This window comes from Scyliorhinus torazame, chromosome 26 (genome assembly GCF_047496885.1).
Source record: "Scyliorhinus torazame isolate Kashiwa2021f chromosome 26, sScyTor2.1, whole genome shotgun sequence".
Taxonomy (NCBI): domain Eukaryota; kingdom Metazoa; phylum Chordata; class Chondrichthyes; order Carcharhiniformes; family Scyliorhinidae; genus Scyliorhinus; species Scyliorhinus torazame.
The window spans coordinates 35049660-35074059 of NC_092732.1; the positions used below are offsets into that span (position 1 = coordinate 35049660).

A 24400-nucleotide genomic window follows, 5' to 3' on the forward strand; every position below is an offset into this window, starting at 1 on the left:
ACAAATAAAATCCTCTTCTGATTGTGTGTGTGTGTGTGTTCGTGTGTACCTTTGTGGGGTGGTGTGACTGAAAGCATGGCCTCCCAGCGTTTCCCTCGGGATTGCGGCTCTCTGGTCTTGGGAGTCAGAGGGTGGTGGATTCTAACCCCCCCCCCCCCCCCTCCCAGTCACAGTACGAATGTAGCACCGGTCTCCTTATTTACGGGAGGATGTCAATGAGTCGGGAGCTGTACAGAGAAGGTTTCCCGGACCGACACCAGGAATGGGTGGGTTGTCTGCCCAGAGAAGGTGGGGGAAAGTCAGGCTCGTACCTGCTGGACTTCAGAAGGGCAAGAGGCGACTCGATCCAAACCTTTTTGTGACACCGAGTGGGTACTGAGGGTGGGTGTGTTTCCTCTGGTCGAAGAGTCTAGGACTCGGGGTCGCTTTAAAAATTAGGAGTCGCTCGTTTCTGACTCAGATGGGATTTATTTTCTTCTGGGATCGTGACTCGGATCAGCCGTGACCTATTGGGTGGGCTAACAGGGCTTGAGGGGCCAAGTGGCCTTCCAATCCGTGTGAGGGAGCGCCGCTCCACAGCAGGCACCCCCTTTCTGATGAGGCAGGTAAACCCGATGTGAGAAACTTGGTGAGGTGGTGGTGGGAGGAGGAGGATGGCGACGGCACCTTCGCGTGGCCGGAGGTGACTGCGACACCCACACCTTCCAGAACGCCGGTTTCATCTCGGTCGGACGTGTCAGTGGGGCTGCAAACGGGGCTTTGAACTAATGCGGGGCCGTCCGGGCGAAGAGCGACTCGGAAATCCAAAGAGCGAGTCAATGTATCAAGCAGAGTGATGTGGGTAAAAGAGCCAGAGGAGGAGCACGCAGTTCAGATAAGAATGCACATCAGCGAAGAAGGTCACTGCAAGAATCGAAGCGAAAAGAAATGAAATAAATGTTCCTTGTCCGAATGTGTGAAGCACCCACAATAAAATGGATGAATTAGGGGCACAAATGGGAGGTAAATGATCTGAGATCTAATCGCTGTGACAGCAACCTGGTGATCAAGTTGGGAAATAAACACTCCAGGGTAAGCAATAGTGACCATAATACTGTTCAATTCCATGTAAAGTTTGAAAGTGACGTGTGCCCTGCAAGTTAGCACTGCTTGCCTCCTAGCACCATTGGCCTGGGTTCCATTCCGGTCTCGGGGTGGCTGTGCGAATTTGCACTCTCTCCCCATGTCTGCGTGGGTTTCCTCCGGGTTCTCCAGTTTCCGCACATAGTCCAAAGATGTACAGGTTAGGTGGGGGTGGGGTGATCTTTCAGAGGGTTGGTGCAGACTCGATGGCTGAATGGCCTTCTGCACTGCAGGGATTCTATGGAAATCCAGTGGGGAATGCGGGAGTAACTTCTTTACCTGGAGAAGGTGGGACTCGCTCCGACGGGGAAACATAGATGTTAGGAGCAGAGAGGGCCATTCGAGCCTGCTCCGCCATTCGTCACGATCATGGCTGATCATCCAACTCAATAGCCAATCCTGCTTTCTCCCCATAACCCTTGATCCCATTCGCCTCAAGTGCTATATCCAGCTGCCTCTTGAATGTATTCAATGTCTTGGCCTCAACTACTTCCTGTGGTAATGAATTCCACAGGCTCACCACTCTTTGGGTGGAGAAATGTCTTTTCATCTCCGTCCGAAATGGTCTACCCTGAAGACTGTGACCCCTGGTTCTGGACACACCCACCATCGGGAACATCCTCCCTGCATCCACCCTAGTCCCGATAGAATTTTATTCCCCCTCATTCCTTTGAACTCCAGCGAGAACAACCTAGTCAATCTCTCCAGATATGACAGTCCCGCCATCCCTGGAATCAGTCTGGTAAACCTTCGCTGCACTCCCTCGAGAACAAGAACATCCTTCCTCAGAGAAGGAGACCAAAACTGCGCACAATATTCTAGGTGTGGCCTCACCAAGGCCCTGTATAATTGTATCGTCCCTGCTCCTGTACTCGAATCCTCTCAGTGAAAGCTAACATCCCATTTGCCTTTTTTATCGCCTACTGCACCTGCATGCTTGCCTTCGGTGACTGGTGCACAAGGACACCCAGGTCCTGCTGCACACTCCCATCTCCCAATGCTGTAGGATCTCTCCATTCTCGTCACAGTTCACCCTCCCACCTAACTTGGTATCATCGACAAACTTGGAGAGTTTACATTTTGTTCCCTCGTCAAAATCATTAATATAAATTGTGAGTAGCTGGGGCCCCAGCACCGATCCCTGTGGCACCCCACTAGTTACTGCCTGCCAATTTGAAAAGGACCCGATAATTCATGCTCTTCGTTTCCTCTCTGCCAACCATTTTTCCATCTCGGTACACTTTCCCCAATCCCATGCACTTTAATCTTGCACGATAATCTCTTCTGTGGCACTTTGTCAAACGCTCTCTGAAAATCCAAATATACATCGAATGGCTCCTCCTTGTCTTCGCTGATGGGAGTATACGGAACAACATTCTTCGTCGCTACAGGCTTTCATGGCCTCCATGTTATTATTGGCTCAACATTTTTTAGCAGTTTGTCTTCTACGACAAGTCCAATACCATTTTACATCTGAACACCATTTTGGCTTTGAAGCTGCCGATGACATTTTGTCGATGTAGTATGGTTATTCCTTTATGTGTCTATTTATTGATGAGGCTCATAATTACTTTTCTAGTATAAATTAGTACAAGTGATTTCCAATTACTTAACCTTGGTTAAAACCCAAGGAAAAGTAATGAGCCTCATCGTGTCTTCTGTCGTGACCGTGGCCTGGTTTTCCTAATCCTTGCTTTTATTGCATTTTGACTTCCAACATTAAATCCAGATAATGAAAAATTAACCATACATTCATAATTAGTATTGGCTAAGCAGAATAGGGCTGATGAAATCAGCCCATGGGCGATTATTAATGTTGCTCCTGCGAAACCTCAGGGTGTTTGGATTAGAATAGCTCCTGTGACTAACCCAAAGAAGCTATTCAAGCATTTACCCTAACTATTATCTTAGGCGTTTACTTTACAGCCCTCCAAGCCATAGAGTATTATGAAGCAACTCTTACTAGTTAAATCATCAAAGACAAAGAATTCCAATAGATTTGTCAAGCATGATTTCCCCATCATAAATCCATGCTGACGTGGGCAGCACGGTGACGGAGTGGTTAGCACTGAGGTCCTAGGTTCGATCCCGGCCCCGGGTCACTGTCCGTGTGGACTTTACGCATTCTCCCCGTGTCTGCGTGGGTCTCACCCCCACAACCCAAAGATGTGCAGGGTAGGTGAATTGGCCACGCTAAATTGCCCAATAATTGGGTGGGGGGGGAGAGAGAATTGGGCACTCTAAAGATCCCCTTTGATAAATTTATTCGAGCGTCAACCACTTTGACATTGTTGTGAGTCTGGTTTCAGACTGGGTAAGGACAGCCCAAGTGGGTTGCTTTGACAATAGTTTCATAGTCCCATCATTAGACTTTTAATTCCAGATTTTTATTGAATTCAAATTTCACCATCTGTCCTGGTGGGATTTGAACCCGGGTCCCAGGCCTCTGGATTACTAGTCCAGTGACGGTACCACTCCGCCATATATCCAGTGGGGTAGATGATGGGAATCCAGTAGATGTACTATACCTGGATTTCCAAAAGGTATTTGGTGCCGCATGCCAGGTTAATCGGCAAAATACAGATTGATGGAGTTGGGTGATATCCGGGAGAGAGGATTGGTTAGCGTAGAAAACAGGAGGGTGGGCAGTAGCAGATTTTTTAGGTTGGCAGGCAGAAAACAGTGGAGCGCTGAGGCCTCAGTTATTTGCAATCTATATTAATGACTTTGCTGAAGAGACTGGGAGTAATGTATCTAAATTTGCTGATGATACTAAACTAGATGGGATGGTAAGCTGTGGGAAGGATACCGAGAGGCTGCAAAGTGATGCAGACAGGTTAGGGGAATGGGCAGCAAGCTGGCAGGCAGAGCAAAGTGTAGGGAAATGCGCCGTTATTCGCTTCGGTTGTAAGAATAAAATATTTTTTAAAAGGCGAGAAATTTGCATGTGTTGATGTTCAAAGAGGCTAGGGTGTGCTGGTATGGTGAACACAGAAAGTTGGCATGCAAGAGCAGCAAGCAATTAGGGAGGTGTTATGCGAGGGAGATATTAGGAAATTGGGTCCAGAAATGAGACCCCAATGTAGCAGGCAATTTAGGGGTTAAAGAGACTGAGGGAAAATACTGCTAGCACGGAGTCAGAGGGATATCCCCGCCCCCCCCCCCTAAAACCTGGCCGATTACATTGTCCCAGTCAGATTTAAACTTGCTCGTGGGAATACACAGGATGACCCCCCTCCGGATCCATTGTTCTTTGGGACACTCCAGTCTGACCAACTATTAGCCCATTACAGAGCCTGATAGCCTTTTGGTCCATCAATGGGAGGTTGTTGTATATCACCAGCAGAGCTCTGTCCTTTTGTATAAATGGTATTGGGCTTTCAAACAGCCAAGATAATGATAGGTTCAAGTCTGGAAAACCGGAGATTCTTTGAGGGGCTGGATGGAGCTTAGAGATAGAGAAAATCCTGTTTTGAACCGGGAAGGTCATGAAAATTGCCACTGAGGCAGGCTTTGGCCAGCGTGGTAGCACAGTTGCTTCACAGCTCCAGGTTCGATTCCCAGCTTGGGTCACTGTCTGTGCGGAATCTGCACATTCTCCCCGTGTCTGCGTGGGTTCCCTCCTAGTGCTCCGGTTTCCTCCCACAGTCCAAAGATGTGCAGTTTAGGTGGATTGGCCATGCTAAATTGCCCTTGGTGTCCAAAAAGGCTGCGTGGGGTTACGGAGATTGGATGGAGGTGTGGACTTGGTGCTCTTTCCAAGAGTCGGTGCAGAATCGATGGGCCGAATGGCCTCCTGCACTGTAAATTCTATGCAAAAGGGTTCTAAACAAATTTCCCTAACAGGAGGAAAATTGCTTCACAAATCCAATTACTGCCTTTGCCTGTCTGTAAGTGGAATGAAAGCTGCATGTTTATTTAAAATGTTGTTTAATTGGAACTAGTGTGTTAAGGTTAAGATGCTACATGTAATCTGTTAAGAGTTGGAAGTTTAAATATTATTTTCTTTTGTCTTAATAAAGTTTGTTTATAAAATAACCAAGCCGTTTCTTATATTATCACTCCTGGATGAATCGACCTTCTGCACCGCGTTAACACGTAAAAAGGTTCTGGTCCTAGTCCAGCCTCTTAGCCACTGTTGAGAGCTGACCAGGAGTCCATAACAGAGGCAAATGACTTTGGCCTTTAGTGCGAGGGGGATCGGAGTCCAAGAATAAAGAAACCTTGCTCCGCCTGTGCAGGGCGAGACCACATCTGGAATACGGTGCACCGTTTTGGTCTCCACATTTGAGAAAGGTTATCCTTGTATTGGAGGTGGTGCAGTGAAGATTCACTAGATAGACCCCTGGGAATGAGGGGGGGGGGGTGAGGGGGGTCCTACGGTGAGAGGCTTGAGTAAATTGGGCTGATATTCTGTGGAGTTTCAAAACTTGAGGTGTGAAGTCTAGAAACATCTAAGGTGTTTGATCGGGTGGACGCCGCGAGATTATTCCCTTTGGCTGGGGACACACAGAGCTGGGATGAGGGGTCAGCCATTTTGGACTGAGCTGAGGAGAACTTTCTTCACTCAAAGGGTTGTGAATCTTTGGGATTCTTTATGTCGACACAGTTAGTTGTAGGGCAGGCTTTTTGTAAGGTGACCCCTTTTTATCCCTGTGCACCACCTTTGGAGCCAGAGAGGTGTACAGCTTGTTACGAAGCGCAACCAATTGGCCATTGGCTAGACACACCTACCCCCCCCCCTCCCACCGATTTTCCTCATATGGGAATTCCTAAACCTGCTATCAAGACTTCTGCCTGGCATTTTCCCCTCCTGGTTTAACTTGATCCATTCCTAGGGTTGCCCCCCCCCCCCCCCCCCCCAACCTCCGAGGCTGCCCCCAGCCATCTCCAGGGCGTTGCTATGGGCAATCCTGGAACAGGAGGATCTTGGACGAGAAGTTTCTTCATTTATGTTTTGAAGAAGGAGCTGGAAATCGCTCTTTGGACATCCCCAGGCGCCGGGGTTTGGGTCCAGGCGGAAAATCCCGCTCCCTCCCCACCTTCCGTTGTTGGTCTTGGTCTTTCCAACTCTGCGGCCGGCCGCCAGTCTCAAAGATGGCCGCCGCGCCCTCTATCTGTCACACCGGCCGTTGATTGGCCGCTCCGGGGGCCCGTGACGTGACCTCGCCCCGCCCCTTCCTCACCAACCCCGCCCCCGCGGGAAAGCGGCGTCCTCGAGGCTCGGACGCGCGCGCCAGAGGCTCCTGAGGGGAGGGGGAGCTGGTTAAACTAGTTCGTGACTGGTTAGTGAGTCACTAGTCACCTGTTTGCTCACTGGCTGCCGCGGCTGGAGTAACCTTTTACTGACTAACTAGCAGTGGACAATAGTAATAGTTAACCAGGTTACTGGCCGGCATAGTGGGAAGTTAGTCAATATCACCCAGTACTAACCTGGTGATAGTTAACCAGACTACTCATTGAGCGTGAGGAGTTAGTATCACGCAGTAATAACCTGGTAATTGTTAACCAGGTTACTGACTGACAGATAGTGAGGAGTTAGTCAGTATCACTCTGTAATAACCTGGTAATTGTTAACCAGTTCACCAACTGATAGAGAATGAGTATCACTCAATAATAACCTGGTAATTGTTAACCATGTCACTGACTGATAGAGAGTGAGAAGTTAGTATCACTCAGTAAAAACCTGGCAATTGTTAACCAGGTTACTGATTGACAGATAATGAGAAGTTAGTATCACTCAGTAAAAACCTGGCAATTGTTAACCAGGTTACTGATTGACAGATAATGAGGAGTTAGTATCACTCAGTAATAACCTGGTAATTGTTGACTAGGTTACTGACTGGCAGATTGTGAGGCGTTAGTATCACCCTGTAATAACCTGGTAATTGTTAACTACGTTACTGATTGACAGATAGTGAGGAGTTAGCCAGCATCACTCAATAATAACCCGGTAATTGTTAACCAGTTTACCGACTGATAGAGAGTGGAGTGAGTATCACTCATTAATAACCTGGTAATAGTTAACCAGGTTGCTGACTGACAGATAGTGAGGAGTTAGTCAGTATCACTCCGTAACAACTTGGTAATTGTTAACTACGTTACTAATTTACAGATGGTGAGGAGTTATCAGTATCGCTCAGTAATAACCTGGCAGTTGTTAACTACATTACTGACTGACAGATAGAAAATTAGTCAGTATCAGTCAGTAACAACCTGATTAACCGGGTTACTGCCTGACATTGTGGGGAGTTAGTATCACCCAGTAATAACCTGGCAATTGTTAACCAGGTTACTGACTGACATTGTTTGGAGTTAGTATCACTCAGTAGTAACATGGTAATTGTTAACTGACAGACAGCTAGGAGTAAGTCAATATCACCCAATACTAACCTGGTAATAGATAACCAGTTTACTGACTGACAGTGAGGAGTTAGTCAGTATCGCCCAGTAATAACCAGGTAATTGTTAACTACATTACTGATTGACAGATAGTGAGGAGTTAGCCAGCATCACTCAATAATAACCTGGTAATTGTTAACCAGTTTACCGACTGATAGACAGTGGAGTGAGTATCACTCATTAATAACCTGGTAATAGTTAACCAGGTTGCTGACTGACAGATGGTGAGGAGTTAGTCAGTATCACTCAGTAATAACCTGGTAATTGTTTACCAGGTTACTGACTGACAGATGGTGAGGAGTGAATCAGTATAACTCAGTAATAACCTGGTAATTGTTAACCAGTTTACTGACTGATAGAGAGTGAAGAGTGAATATCACTCAGTAATAACCTGGTAATAGTTAACCAAGCTACTGCCTGACAGATGGTGAGGAGTTAGTCAGTATAACTGTAATAACCTGGTAATAGTTAACCAGGTACTGACCGACAGATAGTGAGGAGTTAGTCAGTATCACCCAGGAATAACCTGGTAATTGTTAACCAGTTTAATGATTGACAAATAACGTAGCAAATAATAAGAAATACGCAGTAATAACCCGGTAAGTATTAACCAGTTTACTGATTGACTAGTACTGAGTAGCTAGCAAGTAATACTCAGTAACCTGGTAATTATTTGCCAGTTTACCGACTAACAGATACTGAGTAAATTAATAATCGATACTCAGTAATAACCTGGTAAGTGTTAAGCAGTTTGCTGATTGACGATCAGTTTGTTGGTTTATTGATTGGGGGCTCGGACCTGGCCATCCGGAGAGTCGAGGAGGCCCCCACAGAGTCCAGTCGCCTTGCTGTCGGTTGACACTCAAACTGGGAGGGAGTGAAATTCTGGCCCATGATAACCGGAGCGTTCGTTTAATAAGACAATAAGACATAGGGGCAGAATTGTGGCCACTCGGCCCATCGAGTCTGCTCCGCCATTCAATCATAGCTAATATTTTCTTATCCCCATTCTCCTGCCTTCTCGCCATAACCCCTGATCCCCTTATTAATCAGGAACCTATCTATCTCTATCTTAAAGACACTCAGTGATTTGGCCTCCACAGCCTTCTGCGGCAAAGAGTTCCACAGATTCACCTCCCTCCGGCTGAAGAAATTCCTCCCCATCTCTGTTTTAAAGGATCATCCCTTTAGTTTGAGATGGTGTCCCCTCTGCTTCTAGTTTCTCCTACAAGTGGAAACATCCTCTCCACGTCCACTCTATCCAGGCCTCGCAGTATCCTGTAAGTTTCAATAAGATCCCCTCCTCATCCTTCTAAACTCCAACGAGTACAGACCCAGAGTCCTCGACCGTTCCTCATACGACAAGCTCTTCATTCCAGGGATCGTTCTTGTGAACCTCCCTCTGGACCCTTTCCAAGGCCAGCACATCCTTCCTTAGATACGGGGCCCAAAATTGCTCACGATACTCCCAATGGGGTCTGACCAGAGCCTTATGCAGCCTCAGAAGTACATCCCTGGTCTTGTATTCTAGTCCTCTCGACGTGAATGCTAACATTGCATTTGCCTTCCTAACTGCCGACTGAACCTGCACGTTAACCTGAAGAGAATCGAGAACAAGGACTCCCAAGTCCCTTTGTGCTTCTGATTTCCGAAGCATTTCCCCATTTAGAAAATAGTCTTTTAAAATTCCTCCTTCCAAAGTGCATAACCTCACACTTTTCCACTTTGTATTCCATCTGCCCCTTCATTGCCCACTCTCCCAGCCTGTCCAAATCCTTCTGCAGCCCCCTTGCTTCCTCAATACTACCTGTCCCTCTACAGATCTTTGTATCATCTGCAGACTTAACAACAGAGCCTTCAGTACCTTCTTCCAGATCATTAATGAACATTGTGAAAAGTTGTGGTCCCAGCACAGACCCCTGAGGCACACCACTAGTCACCGGTTGCCATCCGGAAAAAGACCCCTTTATCCCCACTCTCTGCCTTCTGCCAGTCAGCCAATCTGTTGCTCTTTTTAGCCTTAGTTTATTAGCTCTGATTACGTCACCTTTGCTCACGAGTCGCCAGGTATCTTTATGATACCGCCACGTGGTTCAAGCTCGAGTTATGATTAATAAGTCAGCACACCGCGTAGTAAGATTGAAATCAACGGTCATTTATTATATACAAGAAGTAATGTTTATACAATAATCCTACTATCTATATAGAAACCTACCACTACTGGCCAATACTTAACTTTAGGAAGAGCCCACCAGGTCAGGGAACAAATGGCTTATCCAATCGGATCTGGCCCGCGGGATTCAAAAGGCTGCTACAGGTCGGTGGCTAGGTGTCTCTACCGGATAGCGATCGCTGGATTCAAACTTACGGTGGCCGGTGGCTGGTCTTGCGAAGGTCTCGAGCAGGCGAAGATGAGAGAGAGAGAGATCTGAACTTGGACCTTCACTTTTATAGGGCCCAGGGGCTTCCCGCCTCCCGGGGCGGCCCTTGACCCTGAGTCCCGAGTGATTGGACTTGTTCCCAATCACTGGGTTCGATACGTCCAATAACGGGGCGAGTCCTCGATCGGGGGGTGGTCGTTCACCTGCCTTTGTCTCGGCCACTGCTGGCGCCGAGAGGTCTGGCCCGGTATTCAATTGCTAATATGTTGCAATTGTTCCCGGGGATAGCCGATTAAACTGCAGATGTCTGGGTGGATGGGCTGTTAAGAGTCCTGAGTATAACTGCAAATGTCTGGGTTGATGGGCTGTTAATAGCCCTGAGTATCAATCTGGGCCGACTTCCCCAGAGCCGAATATGATATTCTGCCTGCAGCTGTCCGTTTGTGTCTTGTTACCTGCTTTTCCCATCAGCCTTTCCGGTTAGCCATTTTAAATCGGGTTTTGGCCAAATTAATCGGGAAGCAGCCATTTTACGTGGCTACAATCCTCAATCCCTGCCAGGGTCTTACCCTTAACACCATGGGCTCTTAACTTATTTAGCAGTAGAGCAGCTCGGTGGCGCAGTGGTTAGCACTGCTGCCTCACGGCGCCGAGGTCCCAGGTTCGTCCCGACTCTGGGTCACTGTCCGCGTGGAGTTTGCACATTCTCCCCCTGTTTGCGTGGGTTTTGCCCCCACAACCCAAAGATGTGCAGGGTAGGTGGATTGGCCACACTAAATTGCCCCTTAATTGGAAAAATGAATTGGGTACTCTAATTTATTATTTTTTTTAAATGAAGAGAAACCTATTTAACAGTCTCCTATGCGGCACCTTGTCAAAGGCCTTCTGGAAATCTAAATAAATAACATCCACTGGTTCTCCTTTGTCTAACTTCCTTGTTACCTCCTCAAAGAACTGTAACAGATTTGTCAGACACGACCTCCCTTTGACAAAGCCGCCAATAGGAACCGATTGTTAATGGTCACTTATTTCCGGAGGAGAGATGCCCGAGGGACCAGCAGAGGGCAGACGGGGGGCCTCAATTTATCGTCTTCCATGAAAGACGGCTCCCCTGACACTGCAGCACTCTCTCAGTACCGGCATTGTGTGAGCCGGGATTCACCGGACGTGGATTGGTGCATGTATCTGGCGGGGCCCTGACGGGGTGGGCCGAGGGGGTAAGTACAGAACATCGATGCCCGCAGAGTGCATCGGGGAACCGCTTCCCCACCCCACAACACGGATCCAGCCCACCCCAACCACCCTCACGACCCCTCCCATCAGAGACCTCCATCAGAACCTCCCATATCATTTTTAAAAATACATTTAGAGTACCCAGGTTCGATGCCGGCCCCGGGTCACTGTCCGTGTGGAGTTTGCACATTCTCCCCGTGTCTGCGTGAGTCTCACCCCCACAAACTCTACACGGTCACTGGAGACTGCGCCACCGTGCCGCCCATCTGCTTTTCCACTTACCTGTCCCTTACACCTGCTGCCTCAGACAGAAGTGTAGAAAGGAGCAGCTGTTAGAAAGCCAAAACATATCACAAACCCCTCAGAGCGTTTGATCTGCAAGACCTCTATTCACTTTCAGAGAGAAATAGCTTTTAGTAGGCTGTAATTGACAGGGTAATAGCTTCCAGACAGCAGGGTATCTATTGTTTATTTTCATTTCCCTTCAGCCTTGAGTGCATCTCAAGTACCCTGCTGTGAACCTAACTACAATGTTTATAAACATCCAGGAGATAAGTGCTCATTTCCTCTTTTTCACAGCGGAAAGGGGCGGCTCAGCGGTTAGCTCTGTGGCCTCACAGCGCCAGGGAACAGGATTTGAATACGTTCTCCAGTGACCGTGTAGAGTTTGTACGTTCTCCCCATGTGTGCGTGGGTTTCCTCTGGGTGCTCCGTTTCGCTCCCACAGTCCAAAGATGAGCAGGTTAGGTGGATTGGCCGTGCTTAATTGCCCGTTAGTGTCCAAAGATGTCCAGGTTAGGTGGAGTTACGGGGATGGGGCAGAGGTGTGGCCCTAGGTAGGACGCTCTTTCTGAGGGTCGGTGCAGAGTCAATGAGTCGAATGGCCTCCTTCTGCGCTGTAGGGACCTATGATTCTAAGAAAGCACTTAACTGCTTCTGATGTGGTGACGACCTGCCAATGTTCACATCTTTGGGTTGTGGGGGTGAGACCCACGCAGACACGGGGAGAATGGGCAAACTCCACACGGACAGTGACCCGGGGCCGGCATCGAACCTGGGTCCTCGGCGCCGTGAGGCTGCAGTGCTAACCACTGCGCAACCGTGCTGCCCCTTAATCAACCTTCCTTAAAGGTTTCCCCCCACCCCCACCTCTCCTGCCCACCGGTGTTTACGATTTGGCACGGCCCAGTCACTGTTTGTGGAGTGGCGAATGGTTAGGGAGCATCGCAGTGGGAGCCAGCCCGGGAATACCCCCCCCCCCACACACACGCTCACACATCCAAACAAAGAAATGTACAGCACAGGAACAGGCCCTTCGGCCCTCCAAGCCCGTGCCGACCATGCTGCCCGACTAAACTACAATCTTCTACACTTTCTGGGTCCGTATCCTTCTATTTCCATCCTATTCATGTATTTGTCAAGATGCCCCTTAAATGTCACTATCGTCCCTGCTTCCACCACCTCCTCCAGTAGCGAGTTCCAGGCACCCACTACCCTCTGCGTAAAAAACTTGCCTCGTACATCTACTCTAAACCTTGCCCCTCTCACCTTAAACCTATGCCCCCTAGTAATTGACCCCTCTACCCTGGGGAAAAGCCTCTGACTATCCACTCTGTCTATGCCCCTCATAATTTTGTAGACATCTATCAGGTCTCCCCTCAACCTCCTTCGTTCCAGTGAGAACAAACCGAGTTTATTCAACCGCTCCTCATAGCTAATGCCCTCCATACCAGGCAACATCCTGGTAAATCTCTTCTGCACCCTCTCTAAAGCCTCCACATCCTTCTGGTAGTGTGGTGACCAGAATTGAACACTATACTCCAAGTGTGGCCTAACTAAGGTTCTATACAGCTGCAATATGACTTGCCAATTCTTATACTCAACACTATACTTAAACACACACACAAAACACACATACACACACTCACACAACCAAAACACACACACACGCAAATCAAAACACACTCTCACACAGCCAAAACACACACACACGCAAATCAAAACACACTCTCACACAGCCAAAACACACACACACGCAAATCAAAACACACTCTCACAGCCAAAACACACACACACGCAAATCAAAACACACTCTCACACAGCCAAAACACACACACACGCAAATCAAAACACACTCTCACACAGCCCAAACACACACACGCGCAAATCAAAACACACTCACACAGCCCAAACACACACACGCGCAAATCAAAACACACTCTCACAGCCAAAACACACACACACGCGCAAATCAAAACACACTCTCACACAGCCAAAACACACACACACGCGCAAATCAAAACACACTCTCACACAGCCAAAACACACACACACGCAAATCAAAACACACTCTCACACAGCCCAAACACACACACGCGCAAATCAAAACACACTCTCACACAGCCCAAACACACACACGCGCAAATCAAAACACACTCTCACACAGCCAAAACACACACACACGCGCAAATCAAAACACACTCTCACACAGCCCAAACACACACACGCGCAAATCAAAACACACTCTCACACAGCCCAAACACACACACGCGCAAATCAAAACACACTCTCTCACAGCCAAAACACACACACACACACATCCAAAACACACAAACATACACAAATCAAAACACACACACACAAATCAAAATATACGCACACACACAACACACAAATTTGCACCAAAACACACACTCTTGACATGCAGACACATACACAAACTCACTCCCATGCACACACACCAACACAAGCTGTCCTCAATCGCGCTCCCAGAGCTATTGAGGGCCCGATGACTGTGGCCAGCAGTTGCCCTGGCCCCGATGAACCATCAGGCTGACGATCAAACTGGTGGGAGGGGACTGCATTGGGCAGGGACTGGGTCCTTCCCTGACCAGACCAGAGCTCCGGTCAGCATTCCTGCCACTGACACAACCATTTCTGTGTTCGCAGGTCCTCCACACCCAGAGGGAGCTTTCTGAAATTGCCGTTGAGACACAGGACGACCCTGGGCATGGCAGTGATACAAATGCAGAAGAACACGATGGTACAATGTTCTCCAAGTTACTGCATCACCCACCCTGAACCAATACTGTGGTGGGATTGAATCCTCAGGAAGTGTTTGATCCCTGTGCCTTCTGCCTTCTGGGAAAGACGAACCAAATCGCACCTCCCTTCCCGCTCTCCTCTCTCCTTTTTATGTCCTTGGCTAACTCCTCTCTTCATCCTTCCTTCTGTCCCTCCCTCTCACCCTCACTCTCCCCTCCCTCCCTCCCTCCCTCTCACCCTCACTCTCCCCTCCCTCCCCCTCACTCTCTCCTCCCTCACTCTCACCCTCCCCTCCCTCCCTCCCTCTCACTCCCCCTTCCTTCCCTCACTCTCCCCTCCCTCCCTCTCACCCTCCCCTCCCTCCCTCTCACTCCCCCTTCCTTCCCTCACTCTCCCCTTCCTCCCTCCCTCTCGCTCTCCCCTCACTCCCTCTCTCTCCCCTCCCCTCCCTGCCTCCCTCCCTCTCACTCTCCCCTCCATCCCTTCCTCACTCCCCCTCTCCCTCACTCTCTCCAATCCTTCCCCTTACTCTCCCCTCCCTCACCCTCCCCTCCCTGCCTCCCTCCCTCTCACCCTCCCCTCCCTTCCCTCTCCCCTCCCTCCCTTCCTCACTCCCCTCCTTCCCTCCCTCCCTCTCTCCCTCCCTCTCTCTCCCCTCCCTCCCTCCCTTACCTCGCCCTTCCCTCCCTCCCTTCCTCACTCCCCTTCCACTTTCTGTCTCTCTCCCTCCCCTTCCTGCCTCCCTCCCTCTCACTCTCCCCTCACCTTCCTCCTTCCCTCTCACTCTCCCCTTCCTCCTTCCCTCCCTCTCTCTCCTCCCTGCCTCCCTCCCTCTCACCCTCCTCTCCCTCCCTCTCACCCCTCCTCATCCTTCCCCTCCCTCCCTCTCACCCTCCCCTCCCTTCCCTCTTTCTCCCCTCCCTCCCAGCTCACTCCCTCCCTCACTCTCTCCCCTCCCTCCCTCCCTCCCTCCCCTCCCTCCCTCCCTCACTCTCTCCCCTCCCTCCCTCTCTCTCCCCTCCCTCCCTCTCCCCTCCCTCCCTCACTCTCTCTCCCCTCCCTCCCTCACCTCTCCCTTCCCTCCCTCCCTTCCTCACTCCCCTTCCACTTTCTGTCTCTCCCCCTCCCCTTCCTGCCTCCCTCCATCTCTCCCCTCACCTTCCTCCTTTCCTCTCACCCTCCCCCTCCTTACCTTCCTCCCTCTCACCCTCCCCTTCCTTCCCCTCCCTCCCTCTCACTCTATCCGTCCCTCTCTATCTCCTTCATCTTTTCTCATCTCCGTTTTAAAGTTAGGGGGCTGGAATATGGTACATGTGTGTATGTTACGTGTGCATGTGCTCATGTGTGTGTGATTTAAGGGTCGATAATCAGAGGGTCGCAGATTGAAGAGATTCGGGAGGAGAATCCGGGAGGCCAGATTATTTTATTTTAAACGCAGCGAGTTGTTGCGATGGGGAAGGCGCTGCCTGAAAGGTGGGAGCAGGTGCAACAGGAACTTGCAAAAGAGCCGGAGAGGATAAAGGGGAAAAATGTGCTGAGCTGAGAGGCAAAGAGTAGGGGAGGGGGAGAGCGAGTGATTAGATTGCCCATTGAAAGACCAATGCACAGAGGATGGGCTGAATGGCCCCGCTGTGATGTCCGCGTCTATGCTCCAAAGCTACGCGCCCGCTGTCCCCGTCAACACAGGAACACAGGCAAGAGGGTGCTCGTTGTGTCGGGCTGGAGGAACACAGTGGGAGAGAGCTCGTTGTGACGGGCTGGAGGAACACAGCGGGAGAGAGCTCATTGGGAAGAGCTGGAGGAACACAGCGGGAGAGAGCTCATTGGGACGGGCTGGAGGAACACGGCGGGAGAGAGCTCGTTGAGACTGGCTGGAGGAACACGGTGGTAGAGAGCGCGGTGAGACTGGCTGGAGGAACACGGTGGGAGAGAGCTCGTTGGGACGGGCTGGAGGAACACAGTGGGAGAGAGCTCGTTGGGACGGGCTGGAGGAACACGGTGGGAGAGAGCTCGTTGGGACGGGCTGGAGGAACACAGTGGGAGAGAGCACTTTGGGACTGGCTGGAGGAACACAGTGGGTGCGAGCTCATTGGGACTGGCTGGAGGTACACAGTGGGAGAGAGCTCGTTGGGACTGGCTGGAGGAACACGGCGGGAGAGAGCTCGTTGAGACTGGCTGGAGGAACACAGTGGGAGAAAGCTCATTGGGACTGGCTGGAGAAACACAGTGGGAGAGAGCTCGTTGGGACTGGCTGGAGGAACACGGTGGTAGAGAGCGCGTTGAGACTGGCTGGAGGAACACAGTGGGAGAGAACTCCTTGGGACGGGCTGAAGGAACACAGTGGGAGAGAGCACTTTGGGACTGGCTGGTGGAACACAGTGGGTGCGAGCTCATTGGGACTCTTGTGATGGGAGACTTCAACTTCCCCAATATTGACTGGGACTCACTTAGTGCCAGGGGCTTAGACGGGGCGGAGTTTGTAAGGAGCATCCAGGAGGGCTTCTTAAAACAATATGTAGACAGTCCAACTAGGGAAGGGGCGGTACTGGACCTGGTATTGGGGAATGAGCCCGGCCAGGTGGTAGATGTTTCAGTAGGGGAGCATTTCGGTAACAGTGACCACAATTCAGTAAGTTTTAAAGTACTGGTGGACAAGGATAAGAGTGGTCCGAGGATGAATGTGCTAAATTGGGGGAAGGCTAATTATAACAATATTAGGCGGGAACTGAAGAACATAGATTGGGGGCGGATGTTTGAGGGCAAATCAACATCTGACATGTGGGAGGCTTTCAAGTGGCAGTTGAAAGGAATACAGGACCGGCATGTTCCTGTGAGGAAGAAAGATAAATACGGCAATTTTCGGGAACCTTGGATGACGAGTGATATTGTAGGCCTCGTCAAAAAGAAAAAGGAGGCATTTGTCAGGGCTAAAAGGCTGGGAACAGACGAAGCCTGCGTGGAATATAAGGAAAGTAGGAAGGAACTTAAGCAAGGAGTCAGGAGGGCTAGAAGGGGTCACGAAAAGTCATTGGCAAATAGGGTTAAGGAAAATCCCAAGGCTTTTTACACGTACATAAAAAGCAAGAGGGTAGCCAGGGAAAGGGTTGGCCCACTGAAGGATAGGCAAGGGAATCTATGTGTGGAGCCAGAGGAAATGGGCGAGGTACTAAATGAATACTTTGCATCAGTATTCACCAAAGAGAAGGAATTGGTAGATGTTGAGTCTGGAGAAGGGGGTGTAGATAGCCTGGGTCACATTGTGATCCAAAAAGACGAGGTGTTGGGTGTCTTAAAAAATATTAAGGTAGATAAGTCCCCAGGGCCTGATGGGATCTACCCCAGAATACTGAAGGAGGCTGGAGAGGAAATTGCTGAGGCCTTGACAGAAATCTTTGGATCCTCACTGTCTTCAGGGGATGTCCCGGAGGACTGGAGAATAGCCAATGTTGTTCCTCTGTTTAAGAAGGGTAGCAAGGATAATCCCGGGAACTACAGGCCGGTGAGCCTTACTTCAGTGGTAGGGAAATTACTGGAGAGAATTCTTCAAGACAGGATCTACTCCCATTTGGAAGCAAATGGACGTATTAGTGAGAGGCAGCACGGTTTTGTGAAGGGGAGGTCGTGTCTCACTAACTTGATAGAGTTTTTCGAGGAGGTCACTAAGATGATTGATGCAGGTAGGGCAGTAGATGTTGTCTATATGGACTTCAGTAAGGCCTTTGACAAGGTCCCTCATGGTAGACTAGTACAAAAGGTGAAGTCACACGGGATCAGGGGTGAGCTGGTAAGGTGGATACAGAACTGGCTAGGCCATAGAAGGCAGAGAGTAGCAATGGAGGGATGCTTTTCTAATTGGAGGGCTGTGACCAGTGGTGTTCCAGAGGGATCACTGCTGGGACCTTTGCTCTTTGTAGTATATATAAATGATTTGGAGGAAAATTTAACTGGTCTGATTAGTAAGTTTGCAGACGACACAAAGGTTGGTGGAATTGCGGATAGCGATGAGGACTGTCGGAGGATACAGCAGGATTTAGATTGTCTGGAGACTTGGGCGGAGAGATGGCAGATGGAGTTTAATCCGGACAAATGTGAGGTAATGCATTTTGGAAGGTCTAATGCAGGTAGGGAATATACAGTGAATGGTAGAACCCTCAAGAGTATTGAAAGTCAAAGAGATCTAGGAGTACAGGTCCACAGGTCATTGAAAGGGGCAACACAGGTGGAGAAGGTAGTCAAGAAGGCATACGGCATGCTTGCCTTTATTGGCCGGGGCATTGAGTATAAGAATTGGCAAGTCATGTTGCAGCTGTATAGAACCTTAGATATGTCACACTTGGAGTATAGTGTTCAATTCTGGTCGCCACACTACCAGAAGGATGTGGAGGCTTTAGAGAGGGTGCAGAAGAGATTTACCAGAATGTTGCCTGGTATGGAGGGCATTAGCTATGAGGAGCGGTTGAATAAACTCGGTTTGTTCTCACTGGAATGAAGGAGGTTGAGGGGAGACCTGATAGAGGTATACAAAATTATGAGGGGCATAGACAGAGTGGATAGTCAGAGGCTTTTCCCCAGGGTAGAGGGGTCAATTACTAGGGGGCATAGGTTTAAGGTGAGAGGGGCAAGGTTTAGAGTAGATGTACGAGGCAAGTTTTTTACGCAGAGGGTAGTGGGTGCCTGGAACTCGCTACCGGAGGAGGTAGTGGAAGCAGGGACGATAGGGACATTTAAGGGGCATCTTGACAAATACATGAATAGGATGGGAATAGAGGGATACGGACCCAGGAAGTGTAGAAGATTGTAGTTTAATCGGGCAGCATGGTCGGCACGGGCTTGGAGGGCCGAAGGGCCTGTTCCTGTGCTGTACATTTCTTTGATCTTTGTTCTTTGGGACTGGCTGGAGGTACACAGTGGGAGAGAGCTCGTTGGGACTGGCTGGAGAAACATGGTGGGAGAGAGCTCATTGGGACTGGCTGGAGAAACATGGTGTGAGAGAGCTCATTGGGACTGGCTGGAGGAATACTGCGGGACAGTGCTCGTTGTGTCGGGCTGGAGGAACACAGCGGGAGAGAGCTCGTTGGGACTGGCTGGAGGAACACAGTGGGAGAGAGTTCGTTGGGACTGGCTGGAGGAACACAGTGGGAGAGAGTTCGTTGGGACTGGCTGGAGGAACACAGTGGGAGGGAGCTCGTTGGGACTGGCTGTAGGAACATGGTGGGAGACAGCTCGTTGGGACTGGCTGGAGGAATACTGCGGGACAGTGCTCGTTGTGTCGGGCTGGAGGAAGACAGCGGGAGAGAGCTCGTTGGGCCGGGCTGGAGGAACACGGTGGGAGAGAGCTCGTTGGGACTGGCTGGAGGAACACAGTGGGAGAGAGCTCATTCGGACTGGCTGGAGGAACACGGTGGGAGAGAGCTCGTTGGGACTGGCTGGAGGAACACAGCGGGAGAGAGCTCATTGGGACTGGCTGGAAGAACACGGTGGGAGAGAGCTCGTTGGGACTGGCTGGAGGAACACAGTGGGAGAGAGCTCGTTGGGACTCGCTGGAGGAACACGGTGGGAGAAAGCTCGTTGGGACTGGCTGGAGGAACCCAGTGGGGGACAGGGCTCGTTGGGATGGGCTGGAGGAACACAGCGGGAGAGAGCTCGTTGGGACTGGCTGGAGGAACACAGCGGGAGAGAGCTCGTTGGGACTGGCTGGAGGAACACAGCGGGAGAGAGCTCGTTGGGACTGGCTGGAGGAACACAGTGGGAGAGAGCTCGTTGTGACGGGCTGGAGGAACACAGTGGGAGAGAGCTCATTGGGAAGAGCTGGAGGAATACAGTGGCAGAGCGCTCGTTGGGACTGTGGCTGGAGGAACACAGCGGGAAAGAGCTCATTGGGACTGGCTGGAGGAACACAGTGGGAGAGAGCTCGTTGTGACGGGGCTGGAGGAACAAAGTGGGAGAGAGCTCATTGGGAAGAGCTGGAGGAACACGGTGGGAGAGAGCTCGTTGTGACGGGCTGGAGGAACACAGCGGGAGAGAGCTCATTGGGAAGAGCTGGAGGAACACAGTGGGAGAGAGCTCATTGGGAAGAGCTGGAGGAACACAGTGGGAGTGATTTCGTTGGGACTGGCTGGAGGAACACGGCGGGAGAGAGCTCGTTGGGACTGGCTGGAGGAACACAGTGGGAAAGAGCTCGTTGGGACTGGCTGGAGGAACACAGTGGGAGGGAGCTCGTTGGGACTGGCTGGAGGAACACAGTGGCAGAGAGCTCGTTGGGACTGGCTGTAGGGACACGGTAGAAGAGAGCTCGTTGGGACTGGCTGGAGGAATACAGCGGGACAGTGCTCGTTGTGTCGGGCTGGAGGAACACCGTGGGAGAGAGCTCGTTTGGCCGGGCTGGAGGAACACGGTCGGAGAGAGCACGTTGGGACTGGCTGGAGGAACACAGCGGGAGAGAGCTCATTGGGACTGGCTGGAGGAACATGGTGGGAGAGAGCTCATTGGGACTGGCTGGAGGAACACGGTGGGAGAGAGCTCGTTGGTACTGGCTGGAGGAACATAGTGGGAGAGAGCTCGTTGGGACAGGCTGGAGGAACACAGCGGGAGAGAGCTCATTGGGACTGGCTGGAGGAACACGGTGGGAGAGAGCACTTTTGGACGAGCTGGAGGCACACAGTGGGAAAGAGCTCATTTGGAAGAGCTGGAGGAACACGGTGGGAGAGAGCTAGTTGTGACGGGCTGGAGGAACACAGCGGGAGAGAGCTCATTGGGAAGAGCTGGAGGAACACAGCGGGAGAGTGCTCATTGGGAAGAGCTGGAGGAACATGGTGGGAGAGAGCTCGTTGGGACTGGCTGGAGGAACACAGTGGGAGAGAGCACGTTGGGACTGGCTGGAGGAACACAGTGGGAGGGAGCTCGTTGGGACTGGCTGGAGGAACACAGTGGGAGAGAGCTCGTTGGGACTGGCTGTAGGAACACGGTGGGAGAGAGCTTGTTGGGACTGGCTGGAGGAATACAGCGGGACAGTGCTCGTTGTGTCGGGCTGGAGGAACACAGCGGGAGAGAGCTCGTTGGGCCGGGCTGGAGGAACACGGTGGGAGAGAGCTCGTTGGGACTGGCTGGAGGAACACAGCGGGAGAGAGCTCATTGGAACTGGCTGGAGGAACACGGTGGGAGAGAGCTCGTTGGGACTGGCTGGAGGAACACAGCGGGAGAGAGCTCATTGGAACTGGCTGGAGGAACACGGTGGGAGAGAGCTCGTTGGGACTGGCTGGAGGAACACAGCGGGAGAGAGCTCATTGGGACTGGCTGGAGGAACACGATGGGAGAGAGCTTGTTGGGACTGGCTGGAGGAACACTGCGGGAGAGAGCTCATTGGGACTGACTGGAGGAACACAGTGGGAGAGAGCTCGTTGGGACTGGCTGGAGGAACACAGTGGGAGAGAGCTCGTTGGGACTGGCTGGAGGAACACGGTGGGAGAAAGCTCGGTGGGAGAAAGCTCGTTGGGACTGGCTGGAGGAACCCAGCGGGAGAGAGCTCATTGGGACTGGCTGGAGGAACACGATGGGAGAGAGCTTGTTGGGACTGGCTGGAGGAACACTGCGGGAGAGAGCTCATTGGGACTGACTGGAGGAACACGATGGGAGAGAGCTTGTTGGGACTGGCTGGAGGAACACTGCGGGAGAGAGCTCATTGGGACTGACTGGAGGAACACAGCAGGAGAGAGCTCGTTGGGACTGGCTGGAGGAACACAGTGGGAGAGAGCTCGTTGGGACTGGCTGGAGGAACACAGTGGGAGAAAGCTCATTGGGAAGAGCTGGAGGAACACAGTGGGAGAGCGCTCGTTGGGACTGGCTGGAGGAACACAGCGGGAGTGAGCTCGTAAGGAAGGGCTGGAGAAAGACAGCGGGAGAGAGCTTGTTGGGACTGGCTGTGGGAACACAGTGGGAGAGAGCTCGTTGGGACTGGCTGGAGGAAGACAGCGGAAGGGAGCTCATTGGGCCGGGCTGGAGGAACACAGTGGGAGGGAGCTTGTTGGGACTGGCTGGAGGAACACAGTGGGAGGGAGCTCGTTGGGACTGGCTGGAGGAACATTGCGGGAGAGAGCTCGTTGGGACTGGCTGGAGGAACATTGCGGGAGAGCTCGTTGGGACTGGCTGGAGGAACACAGTGGGAGGGAGCTCGTAGGGACTGGCTGGAGGAACACAGTGGGAGGGAGCTCGTTGCGACTGGCTGGAGGAACACAGTGGGAGGGAGCTCGTTGGGACTGGCTGGAGGAACACAGCGGGAGATTGTTTGGGGATAGAACTACACAAAAGAATTGCGGAGTGATGCTCTCCTCAACACGATCGTCCGGTTGATGCTCTTCCTTCCTGTCTGCTTCACAGGGCGCGGCCATGTTCCCCAGCAAGGTCAGCACAGAGCAGCAGTCCGTGGTCCTGGTGAAACGCTTGCTCGCCGTGGCCATCTCCTGCATCACCTACCTTCGCGGGCTGTTCCCCGAACAGGCGTACGGCACACGATATCTGGAGGGTAACCGTTTCTTACTGCCTACAAATTGCTATCAGATCAGTCGTCATCTTTTCAATGGTGGAGCAGGCTGGATGGGCCGAATGGCCCGCTCCTGCTCCTTGCTGGTACGCCCTCATTGTGGCATTTCATTGTTGCCCGAATCACCAGCAACAGCTTGTGTTTTTTTGGGAGCCTTTAACAGATTGGGGGCGGGGGTTTTAATTAGGGCAGGGGGAATCCACATTGAGTAAAATAAGAGGGCGGCACAGTGGTTAGCACTGCTGCCTCACAGCATCAGAGACCAGGGTTCAATTCTGGCCGATCTGCACTGCCAGGTTATATGAACCCTGTCGGGTTTAGGGTCACGCAAATAGGGCAGCACGGTAACATAGTGGTTAGCACAGTTGCTTCACAGCTCCAGGGTCCCAGGTTCGATTCCCGGCTGGGTCACTGTCTGTGCGGAGTCTGCACGTCCTCCCCGTGTGCGCGTGGGTTTCCTCCGGGTGCTCCGGTTTCCTCCCACAGTCCAAAGACGTGCGGGTTAGGTGGATTGGCCATGCTAAATTGTCCCTTAGTGTCCAAAGATGTGCAGGTTAGGGGGATTGGCCGTGCTAAATTGTCCCTTAGTGTCCAAAGATGTGCAGGTTAGGGGGATTGACCGTGCTAAATTGTCCCTTAGTGTCCAAAGATGTGCAGGTTAGGGGGATTGGCCGTGCTAAATTGTCCCTTAGTGTCCAAAGATGTGCAGGTTAGGGGGATTGACCGTGCTAAATTGTCCCTTAGTGTCCAAAGATGTGCAGGTTAGGGGGATTGGCCGTGCTAAATTGTCCCTTAGTGTCCAAAGGTGTGCAGGTTAGGTGCATTGGCCGTGCTAAATTGTCCCTTAGTGTCCAAAGATGTGCAGGTTAGGTGGATTGGACGTGCTAAATTGTCCCTTAGTGTCCAAAGATGTGCAGGTTAGGTGGATTGGCCGTGCTAAATTGTCCCTTAGTGTCCAAAGATGTGCAGGTTAGGGGGATTGGCTGTGCTAAATTATGTCCCTTAGTGTCCAAAGATGTGCAGGTTAGGTGGATTGGCTGTGCTAAATTGTCCCTTAGTGTCCAAAGATGTGCAGGTTAGGTGGATTGGCCGTGCTAAATTCTCCCTTAGTGTCCAAAGATGTGCAGGTTAGGGGGTTTGGCTGTGCTAAATTATGTCCCTTGGTGTCCAAAGGTGCGCAGGTTAGGTGGATTGGCCGTGCTAAATTGTCCCTTAGTGTCCAAAGATGTGCAGGTTAGGTGGATTGGCCGTGCTAAATTGTCCCGTCGTGTCCAAAGATGTGCAGGTTAGGGGGTTTGGCTGTGCTAAATTATGTCCCTTAGTGTCCAAAGGTGTGCAGGTTAGGTGGATTGGCCGTGCTAAATTGTCCCTTAGTGTCCAAAGATGTGCAGGTTAGGTGGATTGGCCGTGCTAAATTGTCCCTTCGTGTCCAAAGATGTGCAGGTTAGGTGGATTGGCCGTGCTAAATTGTCCCTTAGTGTCCAAAGATGTGCAGGTTAGGGGGATTGGCCGTGCTAAGTTGTCCCTTAGTGTCCAAAGATGTGCAGGTTAGGTGGATTGGCCGTGCTAAATTAGTAACAGACATAGAATTTACAGTGCAGAAGGAGGCCATTCGGCCCATCAAGTCTGCATCGGCTCTTGGAAAGAGAACCCTACCCAAGGTCCACACCTCCACCCTATC

At 51.2% G+C, this 24400-nt stretch overlaps 2 protein-coding genes across 3 annotated transcripts in view; one reads left to right on the forward strand and one right to left on the reverse strand.

Annotated features, from left to right (window-relative positions):
* LOC140402969 (semaphorin-6D-like) overlaps nt 1–24400 on the reverse strand; it is a 1151034-nt gene that overhangs the window by 289977 nt on the left and 836657 nt on the right. The gene's annotated exons all lie outside the window — the stretch shown is intronic.
* hormad1 (HORMA domain containing 1) overlaps nt 6311–24400 on the forward strand; it is a 65756-nt gene continuing 47666 nt past the window's right edge. The window contains exons 1-3 of the mRNA XM_072490503.1: nt 6311–6407; nt 14088–14181; nt 22557–22701. Coding sequence (XP_072346604.1) covers nt 14149–14181; nt 22557–22701 — 178 coding nt within the window. The 5' untranslated portion in view covers nt 6311–6407; nt 14088–14148. The remainder of the gene's footprint in view (nt 6408–14087; nt 14182–22556; nt 22702–24400) is intronic.